Source organism: Neoarius graeffei, chromosome 10 (genome assembly GCF_027579695.1).
Source record: "Neoarius graeffei isolate fNeoGra1 chromosome 10, fNeoGra1.pri, whole genome shotgun sequence".
NCBI classification, from domain to species: domain Eukaryota; kingdom Metazoa; phylum Chordata; class Actinopteri; order Siluriformes; family Ariidae; genus Neoarius; species Neoarius graeffei.
Window position 1 is genome coordinate 82464434 of NC_083578.1, and position 14960 is coordinate 82479393.

General features: G+C 40.9%; 1 protein-coding gene across 1 annotated transcript in view; it reads left to right on the forward strand.

Moving 5' to 3' along the window:
- LOC132893358 (sodium- and chloride-dependent creatine transporter 1-like) overlaps positions 1–14960 on the forward strand; it is a 99880-nt gene that overhangs the window by 37673 nt on the left and 47247 nt on the right. Inside the window, exons 2-3 of the mRNA XM_060932408.1 lie at positions 4878–5009; positions 7972–8236. Of these exons, the coding sequence (XP_060788391.1) occupies positions 4878–5009; positions 7972–8236 (397 nt within the window). The remainder of the gene's footprint in view (positions 1–4877; positions 5010–7971; positions 8237–14960) is intronic.

Sequence of the window (14960 nt, forward strand, 5' to 3'; positions counted from 1 at the left end):
TTTAGACACAGTTTTCACGTGTTGTGCATGGTTTTGGTTAAATGTACACGTTTAGTATGTGTTCTTAGAGTCCATGTTGAAAACGTTTTTAAAAAGTCGTTTAAGAGTTACAAGGGTTACTAAATCACACCGCAATAATGGAATCACTGTTTAGTCTATAGTGCGTGGTTGAAACAGTGTTGGAATTAATCACAATTAAGTAAAAGCAGTTCCCGTTAAACTGTCTTATAATCCTCTTGAATGATAATCCCACAAGAGATTTATTATTATTTTTTTTTACAATTCATTTGTTGGCGTCTAGACCATCCAGAGAGGACCAGCTGTTGCGATCTGCAACATGTAACCAAGCCAATAGATCAGATTTTTTTTTTTTTGCCAAGGGATGAGTAATTATAATTACAAATACCAACAGGACTCCCTGGGCTGAATATGTTGATTCAGTGCCACTTTGCATGTTCTATAAGACTGGGGACGGAGCCACAGTGGGTATTTATAGCCTCCTGTCGTCATCACAGCGCCTGCTGAGATTGGAGTCAGACTGCGTTTTTCGCACCTGTTTCACAGCTTGTTATCAGTCCTTGTGATTACCGGACCGGACATGGTTGATCTGGACGCGACTGTTCTGTAGTGAGCTTTAACATAATCAAACGTTCCAGAAAAGTCTAAGCTCAGCACGCGCTCATCTGGTTTTTTTTTTTTTTTTTGGGGGGGGGGGGGGGGAGTTTGTGTGTGTGTAATACCTGAGTGGTATTTGCTACACTAATTATAGACAAAGCTTAGTGGCACACAAGGAGTGTACCCTCCATGGGAAAGGTCACTTGGACGACACAGGTGACATCATGTAAAATTCATGGGCTGCTTGTATCGCTCAGTGAGTCCCTCTCACTGAGGACACGATCATGTTCCTGCAAAAATTGCATGTCACAAAAAGCTATTAGCTAATTCCTCAAAAATGCTAATATTATTTACGGATGGTTTACTGCATGCGAGTTCGTCTCGTCTCCTTCTGTCATAAATGCATAAAGCGTTAATGCTTTAATGCCTTCAGTTAAATGACTGCGACAGAAGACGCCATTAGCAGCCAGATGGTTGGTGCTGTGGATCACCTTAGAGAGAGAGAGAGAGAGAGAGAGAGAGAGAGAAAGAACGGTTCACACAGTTCTGTCCTCCATTTAGAATTTACGGCTGAGAATCTTTAGGAACCTTGTGATTCGATTTAATTTTGATTCCTGATGCCCTGATCTTTACTAATTATTTATGCAACTGAATGGATCGGAGTTTTTTCATGTCTTGGACCACATTATGATTTCTTAGCAAAACTACTCCTGTCATTTAGTCATTATTTATTTTCAATCTTTTTTTTTTTACATATTAAAAAAAGCTTGCGATACATTCGATTTCAAATGTATTCATTCATTCATTCATTCATTCATTCATCTTCTATACCGCTTTCCGATTGAGGGCTGTAGATGAGCTGGAGCCAATGCCAGCTGAATTTGGGTGAGAAGCAGGGTTGGGGTTCACCCTGGACACCCAGTCTATCACAGGCCTAACACACCGAGACAGACAGCTGTTCACACTCGCATTCACCCCATGGGTAATTTAGAGATGATCTAATCCGCATGTCTTTGGACTATAGGAGGAAACCGGAGCACCTGGAGGAAACCCACACAGGCATAAGGAGAACATGCAAACTCCACACAGAAAGGCCCCAGTCGGCCACGAGTTTCGAACCCAGAACCTTCTTGCTGTGAGGGGATAGTGCTAACCACTGCACCACAATGCCACCCATCGATTTTATTATTCATTAAATAAAAAAAATTATATAATGAATAGTTATTTAAATGAACAAATGTTTTAAATCATGGGGAACCCATGGCCTGATGGTTAGAGAAGCAGCTTTGGGACCAATAGGTTGCTAGTTCAATTCCCTGAACCAGCAGGAATGGCTGAAGTCCTCTTGAGCAAAGCACCTAACCCCAGGCTGCTCTGGGTATGTTGTATTTCGCTCTGGATAAGAGTGTCTGCTAAATGCCTGTAATGTAAATAAAAATCAAACTCTGCTTTTAAAGGAATTTGACTCGCTCTATAGTGTTTATTTTACATCAGAAATATTTGGGCCTGTTGACGTTCTTTATTCAACAGAAACCCTTGAGCTTGTATGAAAGTGCACTGATGCAGACTCATTCAGACCCGTTCATTATTTTTCCCCTCATTTTCGAATCCTGTCATTTTCTGAGCAGTCACGACGCAGCCTCCGCAGTGTGCAGACTTGTAAGAGAGAGAGAGAGGCTCGGTGTATGTGTCTGTGTGTTGTCTAAGTGTGTAAGTGCAGGCCAGCAGTCACGTTCTTATACATCATCGACCGGCAGTCATTTCATTGACACGCTCTTTGTTTGCAAATAAGCCTCCCTCTCTCTCTTTCTCTGGGTCTCTCAATCTCTCTCTCTCTCTCTCTCTCTCTCTGAGCCCACACTGCATATTTCCTGAGCTGCCTTTGCTCAGTGCAGCAGTCCTAACGTCACACACCGGGGTTCCCAACGTCACACTCTGTCATTATCATGACTGCGCAGCACGTTCTCTGCTTTCAGCCTCCGTCTCGGCTGCTTATCAAAAGGGCTCTGTGTCAAACAATAGCGCTCGCTTTTCTGAAAGGCAAAGCTGCCTGCTCATTCACAACCCTCCCTGTTCTCAATAGTGTTCATTATGTGTTCCATGCAGTCTTGATTCTGACTTAGAAAATATGTGAATGCTAATTCACTGTAGTGCTCTGATCGCTGCACCAGCCATTTTGAAATTTCTTTATGCGATAGGGAGCAATTTGCCGTTCCCATGATTCTGTACAGCCTGACTATGTTACACAAGGATGACACTTGGCACAATCCTCTCTCTCTCTCTCTCTCTCTCTCTCTCTCTCGCTCTTGCTCTGTCTCGCTCTTTCTTTTTTTCCCTCATCTTGGTCCTTCTCTCTCTCAGCAGGACCTTCATTCAGTCCAGCTCATCATTTGTTCTTCAGTCTGAATTAAGGCTTATGCAGCTGCAGCTGATTGGTCCATGATTGAAGCCCATCCCCCCTTTCCTCCCTCTCACCCCGCTTTTGCCCCTCCCCCACCTTTGAATAAATGAATAAATAAATAAAATAGGTTTCGCTTCAGCTGCCGCTGTCACCCTCAGATCTCTCGGCTGGAGGCGTTTTTCGCTGCTGCCTCGTCGTCTGTTTGTGACGTGTCACTGCTCTGACCTGAAATGGAAAGCTCTGAAAATGCACAGAGCCAAAAGGAAAATTGTGTCCTTGTGCATGCTGCCTTGAAAAGGAAAAAAGCCTGCAGGCTTATGTTGTGTCATTCATGATCCCACAATACTCATCTGAAATAACTATTTATACATTTACCTCAATACTTAATATAATACTTATGATATAATACTGAAATATAATATAGTAATTATATAGTAATAATAATAATAATAATAATAATTAAGTCACCCAATTCACAATTGAATTTGATTCACGATATTGGGTTCAGGATTCAATTTTTCAGTGATATGTTTGAAAAAATATTAAATGAAGAAACTTTTATTACAAAAAAATGCAACCTTTATTTTCCTATTTATCAACTTAAAAAAAATTCCTTTTCTTAAATTTAAATAAAAACTTTTGTTTCGGGGGCGTCGTGGCTCAGGTGGTTAAGGCGCCATACCATGAATGTGGGCGACCCGGGTTCGATTCCGGCCCGAGGTCATTTCCCGATCCCTTCCCGTCTCTCTCCCGCTCATTTCCTGTCTCTACACTGTCCTATCCAATAAAGGTGCAAAAAGCCCAAAAAAATATCTAAAAAAAAAAAAAAAAAAAAACTTTTGTTTCATTTTCTTAATAACCAACAATAATTATTTAACCACATTTGTAAAGGTTGGATTAAAATATAGGGCGACACGGTGGTGTAGTGGTTAGCACTGTTGTCTCACAGCAAGAAGTTCGAGCCTAGCGGCCGACAAGGGCGTTTCTCTGTGGAGTTTACATGTTCTCTCTGCGTCCGCGTGGGCTTCCTCCGGGTGCTCTGGTTTCCCCCACAGTCCAAAGACATGAAGGTTAGGGTAATCGGTGGCTCTAAATTGACCGTAGGTGTGAATGTGAGTGTGAATGGTTGATTGTCTCTATGTGTCAGCCCTGCGATGACCTGGCGACTTGTCCAGGGTGTACTCTGCCTCTCTCTCCTAGTCAGCTGGGATAGGCTCCAACTTGCTTGCGACCCTGTACAGGATAAGCGGCTACAGATAATGGATGGATGGATTAAAATATAACATCATATTAACAAAAATATTCCTTTTAATAAAAATGAAAAAGCTATGAACATTTGTACTGCCTCCATTTGCTTCTCTTTTCTTTAGCCTTCAGCAGTCCGTAAAAATAGAGCTCTGATTTCTTGTTCATTCTATTTCTACAATCGCACAACAGCTCTTTGCCATTTTAGATCTGTTTTTTAGTGTGTTTTTTTTTTTTTTTAAAGAGCTGTTTTACTGCTGTGTTACTTCCGCCTATGGTGAAGTCACATGTATTCCTCTGCAGTCTAAACAATGCAATTACCATTTGGAAAAACGAAGATTACGCAACCTGATGATAATAATCACAATTCATTTTTTATTACATCGATTCGAATAGTTATAAATTTGTATCTCAATTTATCGTCCCATGATATATCATTACATGCTTACATGCAGTTATTAAAAATGGAAGTGTATAAATCATGTTATACAAGTGAATTGTATAAACCATATTTTTATTTAAGGATTAAATCATTTGGGTGCATGCTGTTGCAGGAAAATAATCGACAACCAAATCTTTCTATTTCTCTTTTTCCCCCTCTCTGTTTCCTGCACAGGAGTCTTTCTCATCCCCTATGTGTTGTTCATATTCTTTGGTGGAATTCCTATCTTCTTTCTGGAAATTTCTCTGGGCCAGTTTATGAAGGCTGGAAGCATCGCTGTGTGGAACATCGCTCCTCTCTTTCAAGGTATGACTTCCATCTTAGCTTGCAGAACTAGATGTTGCCTCCTGAGATGGTTCGAGGTCCAGTTCGATCTGAACAGTTATCCAGTTTATGACAGATGCAATACAATATAGAGGTGTTTTACTATTCAGCGAGTGATCCAATGTATGAAAGAGAAATTTTAACTCTTTAAACTACCAGGGTTTAAACGTGCAGTACAACTGTACTTCAATTACACACATCCTGTTAATTTCACTGCACTCACTGAATAATTCAGACTCATTTATGAATAATACACAAGATGTGACTGAATGAATAATAAACTGGGAATTTAAGTGGTTAAAAATGGCCAGTGCTTGAAAGCAAGATGATGTAAAGAAATTCGAAGTTATGCATTTTACTTATGTATGTCTACCAGAGATCAGGTTGCCCTTTTATGTCTAGGTTTCTTCTGTTTTGTTTTGGTTTTTTTTCTTCTTCATATGTTTGTTTTTCTATGTCACTGTCACCTCTTGCTTAATTATTCAGGACCAAAAGAGCTGTGTGATAGTAATGACGTCCTTTTGAATTGGAAAAATGAAAGGAAAGGCCTCCTTCATCAGCTCTTAAAAAACAGGGAACACTTCCTTCATTAAGAGTAAAAACACAGGCCACGCCTCTGTGATTCGTATTAAACAGTGTTGGGCACGTTACTTTCAAAAAGTAATTAGTTATAGTTACTAGTTACTTTTCCCAAAAAGTAACTGAGTTAGTAACGGAGTTACTTTGTCATTAAAGTAACTAATTACCAGGGAAAGTAATTATTCCGTTACATTTTGTTCCCCCCCCAAAAAATAAATAAATAAATAAATAAAATTCAGTTAGTGTAATCATAATAAAAGTGAATGTTAAATGTGTTTAATGACTGAAATGGACACTTAACAGAACCAATCAGTAACATTATCTACACTATATTAATATTTTTGTGGGACAATGTGAGAAGACATCTATCAAATTTAATATATTTTTGTAGTTATTAAAATTGTTACTAATTACTGGCCACTGACGAGGACAAACGCTTTGTTCCTCGACATAATGTGCATTGCACGTACACATTTTTGCCTTTTATTTCAAGTAATGAAAAGTAATGGCTGTATTTCCAGTTTGAAAGCGCAGTGTTGGGCTGACCGCTCGCCATCGCTGTCTTCTGATTGAAAGAGTGCGCAGTAGTGCAGTAGGCGTGGCCTACCTATGTATGTTGTCCAAATCTACTCTGATTGGCTTACTGTGCCGTTGTCTTGCGTCTCCCCGCCCCACACTAAAGCAGAGTAAAGAAAGGCTGAACGAGCAGCGTGCCAGATTAAAACAGCTTTAATAAAGTAACGCATAGTATTTTATTGTAAGTAACAGGAACGGCGTTATAACGATGTAAAAAGTAATTAGTTAGATTACTCGTTACTGAAAAAAGTAACGCCGTTAGTAACGCCGTTTATTTCTAACGCCGTTATTCCCATCGCTGGTATTAAACATGCAAGCCAAGCCTCTTTCATTTATACTAAAAACACAGGCCATGCCTCCTTTACTAGTACTAAAAACACAGGTCATGCCTCTTTCATTAATAATAAAATCACAGGCCACGGCTCATTCATTAGTACTAAAAACACACAAGCCATGCCTCTTTCATTAGTATTAAAAACATAGGCCACACCTCCTTAGGATCAAAAACCCAGGCCATGCCTCTTTGATTGATTGATTGATTGATTGATTGATTGATTGATTGATTGATTGATTGATTGAGGAACTTTATTAATCCCCAAGGGGGAAATTGAACGCCACCTGACCATACATACAACACATAACAGTAAGACAGTACAACCACATCATAAATAGAAGGAAAAATATAAATAAAGATATAAAAAATAAAAACAGTTCATCATAAAACTCCCAAAGAATCACAGCAATTTTCTAAAACTGCCATTAAAAGCGCAGTTGAATACTTACAAGATTAAAAGTACTTAGCAGTTTTTGTTAAGAAGTCTTATCGCTGCAGGAATAAAAGACCTCCTAAACCGTTCAGTGGAGCAATTGGGTAGAAGGAGCCTTTGACTCCTTCCACTCCTCACAAATAGGCTGTACAGTGGGTGATCATCTTTCAACATGACACTGTTCACCTTCCTCATCACCCGCTCCTCTAGAATTTGCTCAACTGTACTCAAACATATGCCTGTGATGGACCCTGCTTTCTTAATAAGCTTATTTAATTTGTTCCTGTCCTCCAGTGTCATGTTTCCTCCCCAGCATACAACAGCATAAAATAAAACACTTGCCACAATTCCATGATAAAATGTGTTTAAGATTGGTCTCCCCAAATCAAAAACTTTCATTAGCACTAACATCCCAGACCATGCCTCATGCATTAGTACTAAAAACACAGGCCACACTTCCTTCATTAGTATTAAAAACATAGGCCACACCTCCTAAGGGCTAAAAACCCAGGTCATGCCTCTTTCATTCGTACTAAAAACCCAGGTCACATCTCATTAACTAGGACGAAGAACACAGGCCATGCCTCCTTCATTAGTACTAAAAACACAGGCCACGCCTCCTTCATTAGGACTAAAAACACAGGCTATGTCTCATTAACTAGAACGAAGAACACAGGCCACCCCATCCTCACTGGGAAAAACGGTTACAACATCACGACAACAGACCTGTAGCTGACTGGACATTAAAACCTATTCAAGTGCTTAATTTCTGCTTCTTGCACTTTGTTAGCACTTCAAAGCTAAATATCAGAATACATATTGTGTATTGTGAAAATATCTAGAATCATGATGTAATATATTTTGCTGTTTCTATCTTTATCAATGCAGAAATGAATGTGAGTTCAGTTCTGACTGCTGTTTTGAATCAATGTGGCCGTATTATATTTGTTGAGACGCATGCAGTTTGTAAAAACCTGAAAGTAAAATTTCTCCCTGTTCCACTTTTATACTGTGTGTCTCAGGACTCGGCTATGCTTCGACGGTTATAGTGTTCTTCTGCAACACCTACTACATCATGGTCTTGGCATGGAGTTTCTATTACCTCCTCCAGTCCTTCACTAAGACACTGCCCTGGTCCACCTGCACCAACTACTGGAACACAGAGAACTGCATCGAGACCTTCCGCCACGACGCCTGCAAGAACGGAACCATCAGCAACTACACCTTCATGAACAAGACCTGTGAGGAGTTAGAGAACGCCACGTCTCCTATCATTGAATTTTGGGAGTAAGTTTATTTCTTGCAATTTGCATTTTATCTCAGTGCTTCTTTGTAATCGGTCAATGGAGATTTTTAATGTGATTCAGTGTAATGATGCTGCTAGGCCCTAGAAAATAAACCTTAGGTTTTACACAGCAGATTGGTGATGGAGATGTTCCACTTGGTTGTTAGCTCAACATCTCTAGTTTCACAGAAAACAAACTCTCTTCTGCTTACATAACTGAAACCTAATATACACGTGAAAGAGTGCTTGTGTGTTTTGGTTTGTCCCTCTGCATGACCTCTTAACATTTCTACATAGAACCAGGTTTCCCTATCAGACAGCATGCTAGGTATGTCCCTTTTAATTAGTTACACTTTCGGGGGTAAAAAAAAAAAAATATTAAAATTAAAACCCTTCAGGGATCTTTGGTTTGTCCTTCTGAGGACATCTGTAGATGTTCTACTATGTGAGACAAGGTTCCCCAGATGTCCCCTTTAAGAAGCTACTACTTAAAGGTTACAGTTTTAAACCTTTGGGGAACATGTAAAGGTTCTATGTAGAACTCTACAACAGAAAGTGTTCCTGTCAGAGAGGGTTCTGAGTAAGTCCCTTTTACGAAGTTACACTTTAAAAAGTGGTTAAATCTCGAACCTTCAACCTTTTTTTTTTTTTTTAAGTTGCTGTTGTTTGTCCTTCTGAGCTAATCCTTTACGTAGAACATGACAATCGAGTTTTCAGTAAAGTTATCAGTTAGGATTTAGAGTAGATTTCCTTTAGAAAGCTCATTCATCTCATCTCATTATCTCTAGCCGCTTTATCCTTCTACAGGGTCGCAGGCAAGCTGGAGCCTATCCCAGCTGACCACGGGCGAAAGGCGGGGCACACCCTGGACAAGTCGCCAGGTCATCACAGGGCTGACACATAGACACAGACAACCATTCACACTCACATTCACACCTACGGTCAATTTAGAGTCACCAGTTAACCTAACCTGCATGTCTTTGGACTGTGGGGGAAACCGGAGCACCCGGAGGAAACCCACGCAGACATGGGGAGAACATGCAAACTCCACACAGAAAGGCCCTCGCCGGCCCCGGGGCTCGAACCCAGGACCTTCTTGCTGTGAGGCGACAGCGCTAACCACTACACCACCGTGCCGCCCCCTTTAGAAAGCTATGCTTTTATTTAAAAAAAATGTTAAATCTAGAGCCCTAAAACTCCCATGTAGAGTTTATTTGTATAGAGCTTTTAACAACAGACATTGTCGCAAAGCAGCTTTACAGAAAAATAAAGACTTTAAACATGAGCTAATTTTATCCCTGATAAATGTGTTTATCCCTAATGAGCAAGCCTGAGGCGACGGTGGCAAGGAATAACTCCCTCAAACGCCATGAGGAAGAAACCTTGAGAGGAACCAGACTCACAAGGGAACCCATCTTCATCTGGGTGATAACAGAAAGCGTGGTTATAAATAACTTGACATCAGTTTCCCGTTCAAAAAAGGTACCAAGTAAAACCTCTCCAGAGACCAGGCTTTGTGATGTTGATGAGAATCGGTGTATTTCAGACGCAACGTTGATCTCTGGGCATGTTAGCACCAAGCAGAGATTGTTTTTAAAGGTGCAAGTGTTTGGCTTTTTTAAATAGCAAAGGAAGAGTCACTGAACTGAGCACGAGTTTCTAAAATCACTCAAGTTTCCTGGCAAATGTGTGAAAATGTTTTTCAAATAGAATAAACAAATAGCAAGAGCAGCAGTGTACAGTAATAACACTTCTGTGTCTTCTGGATGGATGCCACCCAGCGAGTTGCTTTAAAGAAAACGACTGCCTCCGCTTGTTTATGCTGTGATGATAAGTAGAAATTCCACAACCAAATGAAGTAAGGGTAAATCAAATGAATAATCACAACTACTTCCTTTTCCTGTAAAATGTATTTAGATTGATTAGAAAGCTAACATATGCAGTACTGTGGGTTCAAATTAACTGGATATAGAAACACGAGTTGACTTAAAACATAAAGTATAAGGGATAATGTACAGCGAGCCAGTCATTATCATGAAATAGACCCTGATAGGGTGATGCGGGACTTGATGCACGTCTTGAATCAACCTAAAGGGGTTTATTTCGCAATAATGACTGACTTGCTGTACATTATCCCTTATACTTAAAACCTCAAGTCATTACACTTATTACACATTACGCTTAGTACACAGCTGCTTAGTATAGACCCTTTTCAGTCACGTGACCTTCGTAAACGCGACCGCCATTTTGGACATGTAGTGGACTTCGGCTCGAATCAGTTTGAATGCGAGGAAGGCGACAAACGAAAAACATAAAAGAAAAAGGAGCGAGATGCAGAAAACACCTTCACTATCCAGCGACGTAGGGCATTTACAGGGCGAGCAGAGGGAGAGGTATTTGCAAAAATTGAGGTTAGCAGGCTTAGAGAACGACGTTTACCTGCTTCCACCAGGATTGTTCACTGACGTACGGAAGTGCACGAAGCCCTCGTCTTTACCTGACTTCGGCCCACATGATCTGTATACCTATGTCGTTAAAAACCCATCGCCATACACATACACGCCAACGTCCGAGGTTACGGAGCGCGCTCCGGCTTGCTCCAGGAGTGCTCCGGCCGAGGTTACGGAGCGCGCTCCGGCTTGCTCCCCCTCAAATTAAGCAGCGCGCTCCGGCTTGCTCCAGAGCAAGCCGGAGCGCGCTGCTTAATTTGAGGGGAACCTCGGCCGGAGTGTGCTCCGGAACCTCGGCCAGAGCACTCCGGGAGCAAGCCGGCGCGCGCTGCTTAATTTGAGGGGAACCTCGGCCAGAGCACTCCGGGAGCAAGCCGGAGCGCGCTGCTTAATTTGAGGGGAACCTCGGCCGGAGCACTCCGGGAGCAAGCCGGAGCGCGCTGCTTAATTTGAGGGGAACCTCGGCCGGAGCACTCCGGGAGCAAGCCGGCGCGCGCTGCTTAATTTGAGGGGAACCTCGGCCGGAGCACTCCGGGAGCAAGCCGGAGCGCGCTGCTTAATTTGAGGGGGAGCAAGCCGGAGCGCACTCCGGAACTTCGGACGTTGGCTCCGGCAGCTATTTATACTGGATCCGGTGTAAATAGCTGCCGGATCATAATTACAGTAAACTAGTAAATACAGTAAAGGAAAAACTTGAGACTGAAAGGTTTTAACAGTCATCCAAATGACTGAACGTAAACATTGCTACAGTAACATACTAGCTACTTGTTGACATTAGCTAGTCAACAATAGCTACTACAGAAGAACAAAGAGGTTACAATGGGTTATTTTAACCTATTTGGTTACACACTCGCCGCCACAGAATGTTAACAGCAATGTAATGCCTTTTCTGGCTAATTTTATTCGTCTTACCTCCAACAAAGTGGTCACTACACAAGCGTTGGTATGCCGAGGGCTGCCAATCTTTCCTGTTAATGGCCACTATCCATCTTCTCCGTCGGGATCTGATAAAATGATAAACCTTGCCTTGTTTGTTGATGGTTACTACATCCAGGTGCACAACAATATAGTGGCATGATGGAAGTCTTGCTGAAAGTAAAAACTTTCTTTGCTGCCGTTCCTCAATGTTGGCTGTGGTAAACTACTGGTAGTACATGTCCAAAATGGCGGCCGCGTTTGTCGTGACGTCACGTGAAAATGGGTCTATAGGTAATTGTATGAGGCCGAGTAAAATATTAAGGATTAATTTCACAAGTGATTTCGAAGTTTTGAAAATTCGCAACGAGGGCAATTTCAAAACTTTGAAATCACGAGTGAAATTGATCCCTAATTTTACGAGGAACCATACGATTACTTGTTTATAATATATAGGGCCAAATTCATACTTCCAAAGCCATTCAAGTTCACAACATTTGTCATTCACGTTTTCTGAACCAATCAGGGCGCAAGACTGTCTTGCACGTTTGAATCAGTTTCTAAAGCGTCTTTCATCATGACACGAAAAAATTGCGATAGCACCTTGTCTAACTCACAGCATTCATATACCACTAGAGAGTCATTTATTTGTCTTTCTGCGGCCCATTTCTTAAACACGGAAAGCCAAAAATTCATCCTTTTTTTTGGTATTTTCATTTTCGCTTGCAGTTTTCAATTGGCTTATCATTTCTTCATCAAATATAGCGAAACGCGACATTGCTGAGTCAGAAGAGTCAGCCATCTTGTTGACAAAATTTGCTAGGTTTTGTAACCGTAACCAAGCAACGAACTAGCCAATAGCATTTCAGAAATACGGCCCCGTGTTAAGGGAAAAAGCCCTCCTTGATTGACCAGTCAGAATTGAGTAATTTGGCCCTATGTATTATAATGAAAGAAATCAATAATCTTACATAAAATATTGATTGAAAAATGATTGATTGCTTTTGCTAATGACATGATCCATACAGTACCAGTCAAAAAAGTCACTTAATGCCTTAAAGTAATGATGGATGTTGTTGGTTTTCTTTACTTAGGTGGGGTTTACATTAGACCGTATCAGCGGATCATCAGATTAACGTTTTTAAAACGATTAGTGTGCACACAGCAACGCCAATACACAGATACGCTCGGCTCCGCAGGCATCCTGCGCTCCAAATCACTCCGCCCTGAACAGCGAGTGCCCTCTGGAGGGTGCACACTCCGGCCCTGCGCAGCTCACAGAGCGCGCGAGTGAAGCGCACGAGCAGTGATTCGGGACTGAGCCGCTGTGTGTGTGATCTCAGTGCATGTCGGGCATGCGCGTCACTTACCACTTGCAAGTGGAAAGATGGCAAGCCTAAAGACAATCATAACTACACAATGGGCAGTATTTGCATCAGTATTTGCAGTATTTTCATACTTTTATACTCTTTAATGAAAGGTGATACAAGGTGGAAGTCCGCGCCGTTTTTCAGCAGTCGCGTCACATGACCAACGCCAGCGAATCAGGAAGGTGGATGTCACAGTGACGTTGTCCAATGACGACGCCAGCTAGAGCTCAGCACAGCGTATCCGCATATTCTCAATGTTTACACAGCACCGGACCAGACACGATCTGGATTGAATACGTGGACCCTGGCGAATTCCCGTTTCCCGGCGTTTCCAGGCGTTTTAATGTAAACGGACAGTGCATCCGCGAAGAAAACGAGACAGATACGGTCTAATGTAAACTTGGCCTTAGTTGAGCAGTTCTTGATATAATATGGATTACTACAGTTGTGGTGTTGAATAGGGCTATTTACTGTATGTTTATTATCTACCATTTACTGTTTGATCTCAAACGCATTAAGAAGACAAGAAACTCGTCCACTAATCAACTTTTGACGAGGCACAGCTGTTAATTGAAAAGCATTCCAGGTGACTACCTCGTGAAACTGGTTAAGATAATGCAAATAGTGTGCAAAGCGTCATCAAGGTAAACGCTGGATACGTTAAAGAATCTAAAATTATATATTTTATATGACTTGTCCAGGGTGTACCCCGCCTTTCGCCCGTAGTCAGCTGGGATAGGCTCCAGCTTGCCTGCGACCCTGTAGAACAGGATAAAGCGGCTACAGATAATGAGATTTTATATATATATATATATATATATATATATGTATGTATGTGTGTGTTCCAGATGTTATTTCATAGTTTTGATGTCTTCAGTATTGTTCTACAATGTAGAAAATAGTCAAAATACAGAAAAACCTATGAATGAGTCAAGGTGTTCAAACTTTTGACTGTTTCTTTCACAACAGTCTGTTATTTCTATATAATGCCATAATTGACCAATCAGAATCAAGTATTCAAATTAAGTATGTAATAAAGAACTCTAATGACCAGGTAATTTCACTGAACCAAAACTATTTTATGCCTTGTTCCTGAGGTGGGAAAAACAAAGACATAAAAATGTTTTTACTTGAGCTTTTGTGTAAGTTTAACATCACAATACTGGGATCATCAGCACTTTCATAACCTGGACCAAAATCTAAACATTTAAAACTCTGAATGTTTTAAAATCTGAATGTTCTACCCCTATCGCTCTTTTGGTGAATTAGGTAAATTTTACAGATATTCTTCTATAGAGATGTTGGCCATTTCCTTTACTGGCTCCCTGCTTATGAACATAAATATTGCGATGCATCAGAGTTTTTCCTCACCAACTGTCACCTCTGGCTTACTCATTAAAAGATCTAAATTTAAATCTACATCCTGATTTCTCTACAGCTGCTTTCTGACATTCTCAGCTGTCGAAAGCACTATACAAATAAAATTTATATTGAATTTTACACTCTGTGATGCAGCATGTGCTAAACTTGGAGACGTTGCAGTAGCTTGGTGTGTCTCAGAGGAAGCATGTGTTAGCTCTCATAGTCAGAAAAAAGGCTATTATTCCTCATCTACTATCAAATGTACACATTCTGTATGTGTTGTATGTATCTTCTAATTAGAAAGGTGGACACAGTACAGTACTTTTAAAGCGCTGACTACTGACCTTTAATTTCTAGGTCAAAGATACATATTAAAGGTACAAAAATAATGTTATCGCCAGAGCAACAGGAAAACATACAGCACCCTTTTGTGTCTGACGGTGTAGCTGTCGTATTATAGGGAAGCATTAGGAAAATATGGTTTAAAAATTGAATTAAAAAAGCTGATTTACAGCTTCTGTTTTCCAAAAAACAGGATGTGTGGACATTTGTTAACTTTTTAGTTAGGATGTGTGAGTGTATGAGTTTTGCATTGTTTCAGGCAGTGTTCTCTGTCCCTCATTCTGCAG